The 16,655-nt window shown below is 50.3% G+C and overlaps 1 protein-coding gene across 1 annotated transcript; it reads right to left on the bottom strand.

Moving 5' to 3' along the window:
* Positions 1-2,239: 2,239 nt before the first annotated feature.
* Positions 2,240-11,347, bottom strand: LOC107509783 (keratin, type II cytoskeletal 71). The gene is made up of 9 exons (XM_016142575.2): positions 10,846-11,347; positions 7,849-8,063; positions 7,104-7,164; positions 6,438-6,533; positions 5,906-6,070; positions 5,602-5,727; positions 3,970-4,190; positions 3,255-3,289; positions 2,240-2,451 (listed from the first exon to the last, which is right to left on the bottom strand). Exons 1-9 carry the CDS (start codon positions 11,290-11,292, stop codon positions 2,240-2,242), a joined length of 1,578 nt encoding a protein of 525 aa, XP_015998061.1. The 5' UTR covers positions 11,293-11,347.
* Between the last annotated feature and the right edge of the window lie 5,308 nt (positions 11,348-16,655).

Raw genomic sequence — 16,655 nt, 5'->3', positions numbered from 1 at the left:
TTGGCTACCAGAATTATATGATCATGTAGATGCACGTAACAGAGTGGCCACCCTACCTGCTAGTCATTGTCCTTAGTCCCTAAAATCATCCTAAAATCATCCACCAAGTCCTGCTTGGTCTGTAAGCCACATCCAGTTGAGCCTTCTCATTCCAGGACCTGATATAACTCAGGTCCCATCTCCTATGAGACACTCCACTCCATCCTCAGCACTTTGATCCGGTGCTCAAGAAAACAGACTCAGAACCCAGGATAACTCTACCCACCTAGGAGACTCCTGTGAGTCCTGGAGCACAAAGGAATGTGGGAAAGTTCTTCACTCCCTCCCCAGACCTTGGTGATAAACAGGCAGCCTCTAGAGAAGCAGCCTTCATCCCCGTACCTGAGAATCTAGCATTTCTTCTAAGCCTCTTGAGTGGAGAGTTTTTTCTCCTATCGACTTCAGCCCTTAATGTTGCAAAGGTAGCAGGAAAACAGAGGCAGCAGGTGTGTGTGGACTCTTTGTTGAGGAGATAGCAATGTCTATACTCGATTCTGGAAACACACACACACACACACACACACACACACACACACACACACCACCACCACCACCACCACCACCACACACCTTGCCTTGTTGACCAGGGAAGTAAACTTGTTGGGTCTTGATTTGCTTTCCTTCCTCCACTCACACCTGCTGCATGGTGGTGTTGACTTCCAGGTTGTGGGCAGCCAGGAGGCTCTGGCTGATGGTCACCTTTTAGGTGGTGGGGGCTTTGAGCCTGGCTCTGCAGCCTTGCCCTAAGCCTTGGCCACCACTTTGAAGTTCTACTCGCCAATGCAGCCCAACCACCCCTTCCTTCGGTCTCTCCACCTCCACCTTTGGACGCTCCCCAAACCTCCCAAGAACTTCCTGGCTGAGGTTTGCCAACTCATGCTGGTCACTGGGGAATCTGCCCATCTGTCCTCCTTACAGCCTCTTCACCATAAAAACAGAATTGGCCTCCACCACAGTGGTTCCACGGTAAACAGGTGTTTAGAGAGGTGCAAACTGTAATCCCTGAAGTTCACAACCTGCCCCGACTCCCAACTCACTCTACCCCAGTTGAGCCTCAATTTCCAAAAATTGTTCCCTAGCTTAGCTTTTCAGCAGAGAGATCCAAAATGTGTGGTTCTCATTGGCCTAACCCCTCCTAGGCATTCTCTGAAGAGACCAAACTCTGAGCAGAGAGGAAAGGGTTGAACAAATGCAGATTGTTTGCCAAGCCCTCACCTTCCCTCTAGAAAAGAGCCAGTTCTCAGAAAGAGGCCAGGATCCCTGTCTGGATCAGGACCAGTTGTGCCATTGGACAAAAACCAGGCTGCTCACATGCCCTTCCATGTTTCTTCTTTCTTCTCTCCTGTGCCTTCCCCTTCTCTCTTCCCAGTTTCTGCTCCACACTCATCTCCCTGCAGCCCCAATAGTGTTCTCAGCCCCTCTTCCACTTCTGCTCCAAGAGCTTCTTCTGTTTCTGCTCTATATGAAAATGTGAGCCACACAGGTGATATGCAGTGGTGTGCTCTGTGTGTGTCTATGGGGTGTGTGGTGCCTGCTCATGTGACATCTGAATAGAGGTCCGTGTATACACCTTGACAACTCAGAGGAACCAAGCCATCGATTTGTGCTGTTTATTTAGGATGCATTGGGAGGGCCTTTAGGAAGAAAGGAGAAGCAAACAGGCCTCCTCTTCTCTGCTTTCGGGTGCATGAGAGTGAAGAAAGAGACCTTGTGTTGTGCTTGGTCCCACTCAGAATGAGCCATGAGTCTGAGCCAGGGTGGGGTGGGGACTGGACCTCTCTTGGTTGTTTGTCCTTCAGTCCGCCTTTTCTTGAACAGAGAGCCAGTGCCTAGCATCTTCGGGAGCTGGGACAAAGACCGCAGTGTGAGAGGGGGCTTGGTCTGAGATCCAGGGGCCAGACAGAGTAATTAGTGGCTGAGCCAGAGGCTAGAGCCAGGGGCTGAGCTGGTGGCATGGCTGGGGGGCCACAGCCAAAAAGGTGAACGCCAAGCATGTGCAGAGAGGAATCTCACCAAGTTCAGTCATCCACACCTGTATAGGCTCAGGAAGACACAGGTTGGGAGAAGTGGGGTTGCCAAGGCCAGAGCCTGAGGCACAAGAGCAGGGCTGGCTGGGTGGGGATGAGGTTAACAGTGGGCTGGGGATCCAGAGCCCCTGCTGGGCATACAGGGGTGATGGGAGGGCACTGGGCAGCCCTCTCTACCGACTGGCTTTCTTGGAGGGGGCACTCAGACTGGAGCCCTTCCCCAGGGTATCCTTATAGTCGCTGGCGCTGCCCCGGCTCCGGGCCTCCCCACCACGGACACTGCACACTCCAGAGATACAGCTGCTGCTGTTGGCCACATAGCCGCCGCTGACTGAGCTGGGCCGGAAGCCATAGCCACTGCTGCCACTGGTGCTACTGATGATGGCTGCAGAGAAACAACTGATCAGCACCCCTCTGGCAGAGTTGGAGCTCTTCTTAGAGTAATGGGTTGGGTGGAGACTCCAGTCACAGCTGCCCCCACCCCACCTGCCCCCCAGGAAAAAATATCCCCAAGACAGCTCCCTCATGTTCTATCCTTGGCTTGCCCAGTTTATACCCAGTCTGGCTGATTCTTAATTCTCAGAGATCCATCTTTTTAGTCCAGGTACCAATGCACCTGCCTGTCATTCCGGACACTTGGCCCTATCCTTTCTATTAGCCTTTTTTGTGTTAAACTTCCCATATTCCAACCTCTCCCTCCTGCTAGCTGTCCCATGGATGGCATCTTTCAGAAGCTCTGGTTTAATTCTCTTAGCCCTAGTGAGAAACCCAGAGATCCACCCTTGTCAGTCTGACCTCTAAAGTTCCCCATTTACTAATTTCCTCAGCTCCTTCTAAGTCCCCAGCCCAGATCTGATCACAACTTGCAGACGTGGCTCCCCGAGCCTCACACACACCCAACCTCATTTTCTTGCAACATGTCTTTTGTTTCCCTATCCTGACGGTGACAGCCTTCCTAGCTGTCAGCCCCTAGGAACAGAAAGACATAGTGACAAGGAGGAAGGAGCCCCGGACTGGGAGTCAGGAGGTCTGGTTGCTGGCCACACCTCTGCTACTTGGCTCTGTGATCTCAGGCAAAGTTTTTCCCTCTCTGGTTCTTAGATCGCTCATCCCCACACACAGGGTCTGACAAAGGCCCTTTCTGTCTGTAGATTCTACAATTTTAGGTCCAAGCATACAAATACTTACAGATACTGACAGGGGAGGGAAATTCTCCTGACATCCTGTTCGGGAGAGAAATAAAATAAGAGCGAGCAATCACGTAACCCATAATTTATTAACCCAAGAGCCAGTGCCAGCCTGATGTGAGTTTCTGAACCCAATGGACACCTGTGGAAATTCCAAGTCTTCTTTGGCATGAGCAGAGCCTGAGAAGCTGAGGGGCTACCCTTGAATCTTTGGGGTAACCAGGTAGCAATCCAAGTCAAACAGTTGTTCGTATGAGATGCACATGTCTGGGTGGTAGGCACACTTCTCAAGGGTCAAGCTTTGGCACTGAACCAACCTTTCCTTCTCCCAAGAACATTGGGGAAGCTGGAATGGTTGCCCTGGGACATCTCTGACAAGTTCATCTTATACTCAGATAGGTAAGGAAGATGAAACAAGAAGGCCTAACACAGTAATGGAACTTGGTTTTTTTTGGGGGGGGGTGGGCAGGGGAGGGTTGCCTAGGTACACCCAGGAAAGTCGTGAAGATTGAATGAGCTATCCACTTAGCATGGTGCCTAGTACAAAGTAAGCACCTACACCTGAGTAGGGATTATTATTTACCAATATTATTCCTGTCATCCCTGCCCTTCCACTCCCCAAGAACACATCTCTTCTGGATTAGGCTGTGTTAGGCTTTCTCCTTACGTCCTCCCCAAACCCTTGGGGCTCTCCTGCCAGAGCACAGCCCCCTCACCTGCACTCCTCGCTCTCCAGCAGCTTGCGGTAGGTGGCGATCTCCATGTCCAGGGCCAGCTTCAGGCTCATGAGCTCCTGGTACTCACGCAGCATCCGGGCCAGCTCCTCCTTGCCCTGGTGCAAGGCAGCCTCCAGCTCATCCAGTTTGGCCCGGGCATCCTTCAGGGCATTGTCTCCCCGCTGCTCAGCATCAGCAATGGCCGTCTCCAGGTTGGAAGCCTAAATAAGGAATTGGAGAAGTTGGAAAACGTAAAGGGGTCATCGAAGTCACTCACATCCAAATCTCACTTGTTCTTTGAGATTCTGGGCAGAGATGCCCACCTCTACCCTTCACCCTCACTGCTGCTCCTCTTCTAAGCTAGGGACTCTTCTGTTGCTGGCAAGTCCTTCCTTAGCTCTATCTCCACTCTCTTGTGTTTAGATGGTGTCGATGTTGAAAACAGCACATCCTGCCCTCCTGAGATGATGGCCAATTCAGCACCATCTCAGTTATTGCAAAGACATTTACTTGGCCACCCTGTGCCAGGGATACAAAATGAGTATGAGTCAGACTGGCTTTCTGCTCTTGAGTTGTTTAAAGCCTAGGAGTCGAGATCATTGGAATTTGGTATTGCAGGTACAATGACAATGGCTGCCTGTGTACATGGGACCACAGATGAGAGGCATAGGAAAGGAGATTCCCCAGGATTAATTCTTATTTCCCGAGTGCTTACCATCCACCTGTCATGACACTCAGACCTTCATCCTCTTTTTGTATACCTTAGCTCCTCTAGTCTTCACAACACCCTGTGCAGTGAGGACAAGTGACTTGTCCAATGTCACAGACATGACAAGTGTTAAAGCCCATGGGAGAGTCAAAGGAGCACTGGACTAGGAACCAGGAGACCTTGGTTCATATCATAGTCTGCTGCTTGTCTGCTGTGTAACCCACTTAACCTCTCTGAGTCTCAGTTTCTTTATCTGTTAACAATAGGTGACACTTGCCTCAGAGTCTTTGTGAGAATTTAATGTGATAAAACGATAAGAACTATGACTATCATTATTATATATGTATATCTTGTCTCGCCACCTGCTAAAGCTGAGGCTATAGCCTGTATTTCTGGCAGTGACTCTGAGTAAGGCCTTAATAAATATCCACAGAAGGCACTTTAATGGGTGCCCTCTAAGGCCAGCTCTCCTCAATCATTTAATCAATAAATGTGTATTAAGCTGCTTCCAGGCACCAAGCTCTGTACTAAACACTAGGAAAACAATGGGGAACAAAGCAGACAGCTCCCTGCCTCCTTCCAGTCCAGAGGAAGAAGGGGAAGACAGGTGCAATTATAGAAGTGTGCTAAGTACGAGAAAAGCACAGGTGCCAGGAGAGCACGTTTATTGGGGCAGGTGGGGCAGAGAACTGTGGTCCTAGCCCAGCCTGAGGGACACAAGAAGGCTTCCTGGGGGAGGGAGCTCCAAAGCAGAGGTCCTTGGGGTGAGCAGGTGCTGAGATGCCCCAGGAGTGTTTGCTCTAAGTGGTCGAGGCAGTGACTTCGTTTGGCCCTTTTGGCCTTATAAGAGGCCAACTCGTCCAACTCATTTCCCCTCCAATTGTGTCTGCCCGGCCCCTGCCACAGGCAACTAGACCTCTCACCTGCTTCTTCACATTCTCAATTTCAGAGCGGATTCTCTGGATGAGCCGGGTGAGCTCCGAGATTTCGTTCTTGGTGTTCTTGAGGTCATCCCCATGCCGGCCAGCTGCCAACTGCAGTTCCTGGAACTGCAGACCCCGAAGCACAGGACCATGGATCAGCATGATGAGGGTGTTGTAGTAGTACATGATATCTTGGGTTGGTGATGTCACGGGGCCAGGGCACATTGGACACTTAACTGGACTTGGCCTCTGTTCTGGGGATAGTCAGGACCAGCCCTGGGTTGCTCTCTCCAGCCCACCTCACCTTGGTCTGGTACAGGGCCTCGGCCTCAGCCTTGCTCTTCAGGGCGATCTCCTCATACTGGGCCCGGACCTCATCAATGATGCTGTCCAAGTTCAGGTCCCGGTTGTTGTCCATGGACAGGATGACAGACATGTCACTGATGTGGGACTGGATCTGAGTAATCTCCTGCAGGGAAACAGGGAGAGTCTTGGGACTTGACTGTCGGAGACCAAAAATCTCCCTGAAGCAAGGTGAACAAATCCTTGTGATGCTAACTTCGTGGCTCTGAACTAAGGATATTGCTTTCTGGTCAGAGCGAGTTACCTCTGGGCCCCAGATGGATTCTTGCCACCATAGAGCCAGGTCCTGACCCATTTCTTTCCCACCCAGAAGACAGAGGTTGAAGAGTCTCTCGGAGCTGAGATGGGAAATGAATAGCTAACTCAGGGGTGGGGGAGGGCAGAAGTGGCCTGAGAACAACATCCTCTCCCAGCCCCCAGAATAGAGTTTTGGGGGCTGCCCTCAGAGGGGTGGAATGGAGAGAAAGACTTACGGCTTCATAGAGACACTTGAAGAACTTGATCTCCTGGTCCATGGAATCCACCTTGGCCTGTAGCTCCACCTTATTAGCATAAGCTGCATCCACATCCTGAAAGATGCCCAGCCATCCTTCAGTCACTGCCAGTGCAGCCAAGGAGGCCACAGTCGCCCTAGCCTGGGTGCCCTGCACGGGGAGTAGCTACCCTCTTCTCTTTGCGGGGCCCATGAAAAAGGAAAAGAAGAAGCAAAAGGCCCAGCCCTACCCCATCCTGAGACTCTGCTTCTTCAGCAGGAACCAGTGCCCTTCGAAGGAAGGGAGCCCCGGCCAGACTGCTGTCAGTCACCCCGGTGACACCTGAGCAGGCCGCAAGGCTGCAGGCGGTCCCTGTGTATCACCCGCTGCTATTTTTCACTATGGACAAACCCTGTCCACATTAAACACTCAGAAAGGCTGTCATCTTCCCTGTCTTTTTATTCCCCTTTCTGGATAGTTATTCTTTGGTTGGTTGGTTTGTTTTGTTTGTTTGTTTTGTTTGTTTGTTTGTTTGTTTCATGGTTCCCTGCCTTTACTTTGCTTTTTCTGAATCAGCTTACTTTCTCTGAGAGCAGATCACACGGCAGGCTCAGCATCTCCTGTTCCCAGCTCAGCCCTGGATTCAGGGCTTGCTTTCCCACTCACCTTCTTGAGCAGCACAAACTCATTCTCTGCAGCTGTCCGCTTGTTGATTTCTTCCTCGTACCTGCGGGAATCCCAGGGCTCAGTCAGTTAATACAACTGCCTGAGAAACATCATTTGCCCAGGGAAGACCCTGAGCAAGGGGGCAGTGTGCCTGTCAGAGGGCACAGGTGCTGAGGGACTGTGGAGTCCAGAGCCTGAAGGGCCACCCAGGCAAGGAAGGCTTCCTGGAGGAGGGGATGTGGTAACCAAGTTTAGAAGAAGGAGATTGTTGAAAATGAGGAAAAAGCATGTGGAGCGAATGTTCTGTGGGAAATCTCAGATGAAGCAAGAAGCAACCTCCTCCCTTAAAATTTGAATAAAGCTTTACAAATGAATTTCCCCAGTTACAACTCATAGAACTTCTGGGAAGTAGATGGATGTAAACCCCCTTTCACCAATGAGGACACTTGGGAAAACAAGAGAGGTTACCCAGAGTTTCCCTCACCCTAGAGCCAGAGATAATCCTCTCATTGTCCAGCTAACTGAACATTTGTTCTAAGTGCCAGACCAGAGGCTGGAGGGCCAGAGAGGAAGTTTCAGAGTTTTGTTGGGGTAATTTTGCTTAGTATGATGAAGAACACTGCCCCCACCCATATCCAAAAGCTTTAAGCTGGGTAGCTTCTGAGGCCCTGAAGGGCCACTCCTGCAGGATGAGGTCAGAGGGATAGAGCAGTTGTCAAGGTACAGGAGTCCCCTCCTCGCTCACCTCTTCTTGTAGTCCTCCACCACATCCCGAACGTTCCTCAGCTCCGAGTCTAGCCTCACCCTGTCCCCGGACAGCGTCTCCAGCTGCTTCCGCAGGGTGCTGATGTAGCCCTCGAGGATGGGCTCCAGGTTGTTCTTGCAGTTGTTCAGGTCCAGCTGCTGCAGCAGCTCCCACTTGGTCTCTAGCACCTGGTTCTGCTGCTCTAAGAACCGTACCTGGAACCCAAAGCCCAGAAACTGTTGAGCCCCCACAAAAATAGTCACACTGTCACTCACAGGGCACTGTGCAAAGCGCTCTACCTGCGTTCTTTTCCTTTACCCTCCCACAACAGCTGCATGAGGTGGGCGAATTGTTAACTCTATTTAATGGAGAGGAAACTGAGGCATAGAGAAGTTTAGCCTCTTTCCAAGGTCTGACGGTTTAATAGGTGGTGTAGCCCAGAAATGAACCAGACATGGGTCCCCATAACCTGTGCATCCAGTCACTCAGAACCACCATGACCAAATCAGCACAGGGCAGGGTGCGCTCGAAGATGCCAGGACAGAGTTAGGCTGGATCTATCTTTGGGAAGTTTGACCACTCTGAAGAAGAGGTCTTCTATTCATTGTGTAACACATCAAGCTCAATGAGGCTCAGTGGGCTAAGAGCTTCCGCTGTTCTAAATTCCAGCAAGGCCCCAACTCTACTTTGCTCATGGCCTCTTCCTTTTTCACTAGTCCTGCTTCTCAGAACCATCTTCCCTAGGGCAAGCATGGCCCACTGTGCGAGCTACCTGTGCCACTGTGACCTCACTGGGCCAGGAAACTGACCAGAGGGGATAGATCTGCACATACTTTAAATGTGACTTCCCTTAATCTGCATAAGCACAATTACTGTTTAAATAAGATTGTGTTCCCTAAAATCAGAAACATAAACATTGGAAAACTCTGGGATTCAGTGCTCAGATGGGATTAGCCACCAAACACCTTGCCTCCAACAGATCTGCCAGCGTTTGGTTTGGTTTAACCAGTCCTGACTTTTTTCATGTATAGTCAGAAAGCTCAACAAACATTAACCAAAGAGTAAGCCCTACACTCAGGACACCACAGTATATATCTAGACCACACACTGGACATATCTGGATCGCTGTTGGATGTACCCACCTTCTCTGGCTGCCTGGGTTATGAGTAGAGACTAAAATGGTTTGGGAACTCTGTAGGCTTTTCCCTCACTCTAGTCAGACCACCTTTGTCCACAGAGGTGACCATCATCGTGTTCATCTTCCTTTTCATGTCTCTAGACTTCATCCTTTAATAGCGTTTATCCAGTCCAGCCAAAGATCAACCCACTCTCATCCTCCAGCCCCAAACCTCAGAATACCTTGACCTTCATATGTGAAATGGCTTAGAGCAGTGGTCCCCAATCTTTTTGGCACAAGGGAACTGTGCTCCTATGAGAATCTGATGCCTGATGATCTGAGGTGGAGCTGACTGAGGTGATGATGTGAGCGCTGGGGAGCGGCTGCAAATACAGATGAAGCTTCCCTCGCTCGCCTGCCTGCCGCTCAGTTCCTGCTGCAGCCTGGTTCCTAACAGGCCACAGACCAGTACCGGTCCATGGGCCAGGGGTTGAGAACCCCTGGCTTGGAAGAGTAAGAAGCCACAGAGACGGTGCTGGTTCCCGAGGTGAGCAGAGGTCGTAGGGAATCCTCCTCCAAGCAGTAGAGAGTTGCATTGAGCGGGAGTGGGGGGCCAGGTTCTGAGGGCTGCTGACCATCTCACCCATTGGCATTGTCCTGGGCCGACCTGTCCTTGGTGCCTGACTGCCACAGAGCCAACAGAGCCTGGATCTGGAGGCAGGAGGCTGAGCATACAACCTCACCTTCCCTCTCCTCAGATGACCCTGGGCGTGGCCTTCACCTCCACGCTTTCACCAACTCATAAAATAGGAGCAACAATTTCTTATCCACTGAAAGTCAGGGCCTATGTGGACTGAATGATCTTGTGAGGTCTCTTCCAGACCTTTGCTTCCTCCCCTTTTCAGCATCCCTCCCCTAACCCTCCTGAAATAAAAATGATGGTAAAAACCACCACTACAGGGGAGTACTCAGTATGTATCAGACGTTGTGCCAAGATCTTCACATACATTTCCTTTTACAAACCTAACAACGAACCCAAGAGGGAGGTTTTTATCTCCATTGTAGACACGAGAAAACAGAGGCACAGACAGGATAAATGATTCCTCAAGCCCACGGGTGGTGAGTGATGGGCCAGGGTGGAAGCCAGGTCTGACTTCAGAGCATCGTGGAGCCCTCTTCTCTACTGCACTATCGTGCTTCTTGAGAGAGAGTCCTCAGCCAACTGAAACAGATGCCCTTGGCAAAGCCACCTGGGGAATAACCAGCACTAATGCTCCTGAATCAATAATAGAATGACTAGTGGACGAGATCGGCTGGCAATGGATGTGCAGAGGACAGCTTCCCACATGGGCCTGGGCTGAGTAATGGCAGTGAGCTGGCCCTTGAGAGTAAGAAGCAGGACCCTTTCCTTAGGAGCTCCTGCCACAAACCCTGATAAACTATGCCAGTAGAAATTGACCTGCCTCTGTTTTCTCTAGGGAAAGACTACACAGAGAATCTTACACTCGTCCCCCTAAAGATAGAAAATATCTGATTTGTCCACAGAAAGTGCCTCTCCAAATCTAACCTCAATCCCCACTGCTATAACAAAAGCTTACTTTTTTTTTTTTTTTTCAGGCTTGGCAACCCTTGGTTGACCTCACAGATTGCAAGGTCCTTGTCAGTTTACAATCCCTTTATTGTTTTAGTTTTTACACCTACAGCACCTGGCCTTCTTAGGTGGTCTTCCTTCCAAGTACTAACCAGGCCCAACCTTGCTTAGCTTCCAGTTGTGAGACAGGATCAGGCTAGTTCAGGGTAGCATGGCCATAGACCCAAAAGCTTACTTTCTAAGAGACAAGAAGGCTGTTCTTAAGTTTCCCAATTCCTAGCAGACCCACCTTGTCGATGAAGGAGGCAAACTTGTTGTTCAGAGCCTTGATCTGCTCCCGCTCCTGGGCACGTACTTTCTGGATCTCAGGGTCCAGCTCCACGTTGAGGGGAGCCAAGAGGCTCTCATTGACAGTGACCTGGTGAATGCCTCCAGGTGGGCACACAGTCGGACATATAGGTCCCAGAGCTACACTGCCAAACATGCTGCCAGCAAAACCGCTGGCCCGGCCCCGGCCAAATCCATAACCTCCACTCTTCCCGCTGCCACTGGCCACGTTGAAAGAGATGGTCCGGGCACCTCCCAGGCTGTAGAGGCTCCGACTGCCGAAGCCCCCGCTGAGCCCTTTGCCCCCTGCCCGGAAGGAGGATGAGCTGCCCCCTGCAATCACGGCCGAGCAGCCACTGAAGCCCCCCTTGGCGGCAGCTCCAGACTTGCAGGTGAATTGCCGGCTCATGCTGCTGGTGGAGGTGGAGTTCAGACACGAAGGCAAAATCCCAGAGGGGTTCCACAGGTTGCTGTGAGGACTGCCAGGTGCCCTTCTTTATATGTACTTGGCACTGGGGCTCATGGATGGGCAGTCAAGGGCTTAATTCGTGGGTTTGGCTTGCCTGGGAGCAAGAAGTCATTTTCTCTATGCTGAGCTAGAGACCAAGCCCTCCCCACCTCTGAAACAACATGAAACCTTCAAAGTGCTGGGCTTGCAAGCCTTGCTCATGTAATTTGGGTCTTATCTAATTAACCCGCTGTTATAGGGTAATTTGCCCCAGGCCCAGCCTCTCCAGGGGGATGTCACTGGCCCTTCACCATCTCTATCCTGATTTATCTGCTCTGGATTGTGGGATTCTTCTTGGGGACTCAGGGAACAGTAGTGAATGGACTGTTCTGCACAGAGCAGGCCAGTGAGTAGAACATGTGGGAGCTCCAACCATAGTTATGTCCTCCTCTTTTCAGGAAAGGGGGGCATATCATTCAGTCATGCACCCCTCCCCTAGACCTCCTGGAGGCACTTCCCACCCCCACTGATGGCTTCTTCTCCTAACAAACAGAAGACAGCAGCTCTCGCTGCTGGGCTATTAGGGGTGGAGTGACCCTCTCCCCAGCACGAGACATTAGCAGCCCAGGGCAGAGCCCAGAGCCAATCATGAACACAGGGGCGCTGTGTGCTTCTACAAGTTACCCAGAAAAAGGGTCTCCACATTTCACCTCTCTCAAACTCCCAGAATAAGGCAGGCTAGAGGCTGAGCAAGGGACAATTAATGTCCAGTCCTTCAAGCACCGAACAGAAAGAGGAAGAGAAAAGGAAGATGGAGTTGGGGCAGGTGACTGAGAAATTCAGGAAGTCACCTGGGAGAAATGATGGGACAACAGAGAGAGGCTCACCCAGGGCCTGGATGTTTCAAGGAAAAACTTCTGGGGTGGGGGCAGGGAGACAGAAGTCTATTTCATCATTCTGTCTTTCTTCTAATGTGTGTCTCTGCTAATAAGACTAGGGGTGACTTGAGGACAGGCGCCATCTGTTTAGAGTTCAAACAAAGAAAGTGCTATCAAGGTGAGACTGATTGATCTCCTGTTGTATCTCTCCAGACCCATGGGAGCCAAGAATGCAGGCTAGCTAGTGCCCTCCCCAGGAGTGCAGGCCTCCCCAAGAGGGTGGCCCAATGAGCATGGTGCCATCCTGCTCAAAATGGTCCCGTGGTCCCCATGATCCCTGTTCCAGATTCTACCCGTTGTCCCCTTCATGCCAAATCCCTGGCTCCTGCGACGCATCCTGGTCCTCCCTTATTACTGTCATTGCTGCTGTGGCCCCTGTTCCTCTCATAGCTGACACTGCCCCTGGATTGTTCATGCCCAGAGATCACTGTGAGGCCCCATGGGTGGGCTGTGGCTCTTTACCTGGGTGTGGCCAAAACAGGAGAAGAATTGGAGCAGGACTGGAATAGGGCTCTCTCTCTCTCACTTTGTTTACAGGGTTGACCTGGATTCCATTCCTGCCTCCTCCTCAGCACCCTTTCCTACCCTCCCTTCTGCCATTTTGTCTTCATGGCTCTTATAAGCATATTCCCAGTATTTCTCTTTCCCTCCCTCTCTCTTCCCCTCCTCTCCATTTTCTATCTATCCTTCCCCCTCTCTTTTACCATCTCTTGTTCTATTGCTTCCTAACTTGCCCTCTTCCCAAGGATCTTCCTGGGTCAACATAGGCCAGCTCTGAGCTCCCCTTTGTCCCTCAGCCCTAAGCATATCTTCTGCCTGTGCTAGAAGGACAGCAGCTTTGTGGACAGCTTCTATGAGGTTCCTCTGAAGGCTGTGTCACATGTCATCTCAATTTTCCTTTGTAAAGAGAGTAGAAAGTTCTACAAATTAAATACAAGCTAGTACACTCCTCCTTCCCTTTCTCCCTACAGTAAACCTCTGTTGAACACCTATTGTGTATCAGAAATTGGGCTCAGTGCTTGGACACAGGAGCATGTGGTATAACCTAAAGGCATTTCACAGCTCTTGGAACCCAGTCCTCATATAGTGTGGTCCTCTTCCATGGCTTTGCTGGCTGTATGTTTCTCTGACATGCATGACAGTTTCCCAGCCCAGCCTTCAGCATCCCGCAGCTACTGCCCTGCCCTTGCTTTGTCCCATAACCTTCCTCACTGCTCCTTGCTCCAGCCAAAGACACTTCATCCACAGACCTCATCTTCAAATACCTCCAAAATTTTGCCAGACTATTTCTACCCAGCCTGGAACAACTTCTCTCCCTATCTCTTCTGATCCAAATCCTTCTGCTCTTTCAAACCCCTGCCCAAAACCATGAATTTAGCCCCTTCTTGTTTCCTCCGTGCTCTGGATTTCTCTGTCCATGGACACTTGTGTGTAGGCTGTAGTGTTCCTTAGGGCCTGGGGCCTGAACGAGTATTCTGTGTCCCCCCACTGACTGCTCCCTCTGTGCCTTCCTCGAGGCCCGGCACCAGCCTCTGGACATCCCTCCCAGATGTGGGAAGACTGGAGCAGCAACTAAATGGCAGGGATGGTGCATCTTCCGGGAGCTGCTGGGCTGGCATCCACCTAGAATGGCACCAGGTAGGAGGGTCTAAATTCTCCTCCACCACCTAGTGGTATCGTTTCGCTTAACTTCTCAAGGCCTCAGCTTCCTGGCTATAAATGAGATAATCAACTCCTCATGGGATAGTCGCGCAATTACATGTGTTAATCCATGTAAAGCATTTGGTAAGTGCCTGGTACATAGTCAATGTTCAATGAATGTTAGCAATTACTAAAAATAGAGATTAAATTAGAATTTAGGAATTGGCCTTTCTTTGCCTCTCCTCCTTTCCTCTCTTCTTCCTGTCCTCTGAGGGAGGATGTCTGGATACGCACATTCCCATAAAGTGTCATCTGCTGATGGACACAAGGAGACAATCTCTGATCATGGAAAATTTGCCATTAGAAATGATAATAATGATAAAGACACTGTCTAACAAGCTCTGACCAAGTACAAAACTCAGAAGGAAGCACTTTTCCAACATTAGGTCTCTTGGTTTGATCCATTTATCAGATGTTTACTGAGTACTTATCAAATGCTGAGGGGGGCAGTACAAAGTATCCTCTCCTCAAAGAACTTAGTTTCTGAATCCCTCCAAACGCAGGTGTCCCTGGGAAAAACATCTCATCAAGCTATTAACAAGTCATTAACACCTTAGTGTGAATTAGTTAATCAGATACTGGCCATTAGGTATGAAACACCCAATGTTGTTGATGAGGATGATGATAGAACAGGAAGATGAGTTCTGGGCCACCCACAGGAAGGGTGGGCCCAGGTGGGGCTCCTGGGCTTTTCGCTGGAGGAAAAAAAAAGGGAGGGACTGAAGGAAACCAAGACTGGGCCTCAGTTCACCAAGGTTGCCAAGGCTCTTCCTCAGCCTTAATTGAGATCTGGGAAGACTCAGGGGCAGAAAGAGACAGGCCCTCTGTTTTGGGAGTCCTCTTAGGCCAGTGGGGGAGACAGGATGTGATCTACCATATTTAGCTTCATTGCCGCTTCATGCCCTTCTGTAGGCTCTCCCAGCTTTCTCAGTGGGAATTAAATTCTGAGTGATGCTTGGGCAGGTGTGGACGCCTCTGAGCCACAGTTACATTCACCCGTGAAATGATGAAAGGAAGTGTGTCAAATCAGAGAATCAAGTCTCCAAGCTACCAGGGACATCTAGCTCAGATATTCAAGGAAAATTTAAATTGTATATTAAACAAATTACATTCATATGTATCTTGGTTTTATAGCCAAATGTTTTATTTGGTTCACATGAATTTGTAGCTTTCTTCATATTTTTGTTTCTTTGTCTAAAGATAATCAGTTTGACATGTTTGTTGTGATCCCTTGGCTCCAGTCAGGACCCACTGGCTCCCCTCTCAGTGTTCTGGGGTCTGATAAACCTCCAGAGAAGGTGTCAGAAAGAGAAGGGCAAGAAAATCTAGTACAATCCAGAACGATAATTGCTCAATGAGAGGAAAAGGGAATGAATGTACAGAGGAGAGGCAAGACCTGGGAACCCTGAATCCACAAGGAATACCTGGAGGACAAGATTTGGATTCAAGTCTTTTAAGGGAAGAAGGCTTGAGTGGACTGGCAGTGAGGAAATGCAAAACCAGCCCAGACTGGCAAGAGGAAGGATATTGAGGAAAGGACCCTCCAAGCTGGAGCAATCACAGAAGTGAAGGTCAGCCATGGGTAGAGAGACCCTAGTCCCAAGCTTGTGTATGGGATAGAGCGAGTGCTAGGGAGCCACTGAGGGCTCTTGAGCCAGGCAGAGCCTGAGCCATACATGTTTCAGGAAACAGAATCTAGCTGCTGTGTGGGTAGGAGAAGTGGGGGTTGGGAAAGCCTGGAGGCACTGAACGAGAGGCAGGTAGTTCTCTCAGCAAATAATTGTCTCAAAAATTAGAGAGAATGAGCTGGGCTATTTGGATGACATCAGCTCAAGTCCTGCCAGTCCTCCTTAGCAGATGAACCCGGAAAATTAACATGTTGTCTGTGAACCCCTGCAACTTCCCCTCCTCGCACCTGCACATCCTCCTGTAGTTTCAAGCAGGCAGGCCACTCAGCCCCAAGCCAGCTGGATGGAGCACACTCACTGGGGTATCTAGGAGCAGGACAGGTGTTCAGCAGTTTTGTACCTCACAAGGCCAAAGGTGAGCTCATCCCCAGAGGAGCTGGACTATGAAGGACAGAGTAGGACTCTCCTGCCAGGCCCTCAGCTCTCTCCCATCCTTCAGCATGGCTGCCAGAGAGGTAACTTCCAGAGCAGTCCAACCCCCCTTGCTTCCTCCTCACTCAGCTCTGTGGCTAGAAACACCTCCTTTGGACTTTGCTGGCCATCTCCTTCCTCCAGCCCTACCCCAAGTGTCTAGCAAAGTGTGTGCACTTGAAGCTCTGAGGACCCAGGTTCTGGTCCTGCCATGTGACCATGGGCAGGTCGCTCAACTTCCTGAACCTCTGTTTCCACATCTCTAAAAAAGAGGAGACTATTACCTGTTCCACCTACTCACTGAGGTAGATGGCAGGCACCTCGTAAATAATAATAATGATGATAATAATAATAATAGCTAACACACAGTATAAGCTCTGCCGGGCTCTGAGCACTTCACATATATTAACTCATTTAATTCTCACCAACAGCTACATGAAGCAGGTACTGTTATTACCCCAATTTTACAGATGCAGATCTGAGGCCCAGGAAGTTACGTAACTTCCTCCAGTTTGCACAGCTAGTGAGTAGCTGAGCTAGGATTTGAGCCAGGGTTCAACCCGGGCAGCTTGCTTGAGGTCTGCAC

The sequence above is a fragment of the Rousettus aegyptiacus genome, unplaced genomic scaffold (assembly GCF_014176215.1).
Source record: "Rousettus aegyptiacus isolate mRouAeg1 unplaced genomic scaffold, mRouAeg1.p scaffold_m13_p_2, whole genome shotgun sequence".
NCBI lineage: Eukaryota > Metazoa > Chordata > Mammalia > Chiroptera > Pteropodidae > Rousettus > Rousettus aegyptiacus.
This window is presented reverse-complemented; position numbering and strand designations above follow the sequence as displayed.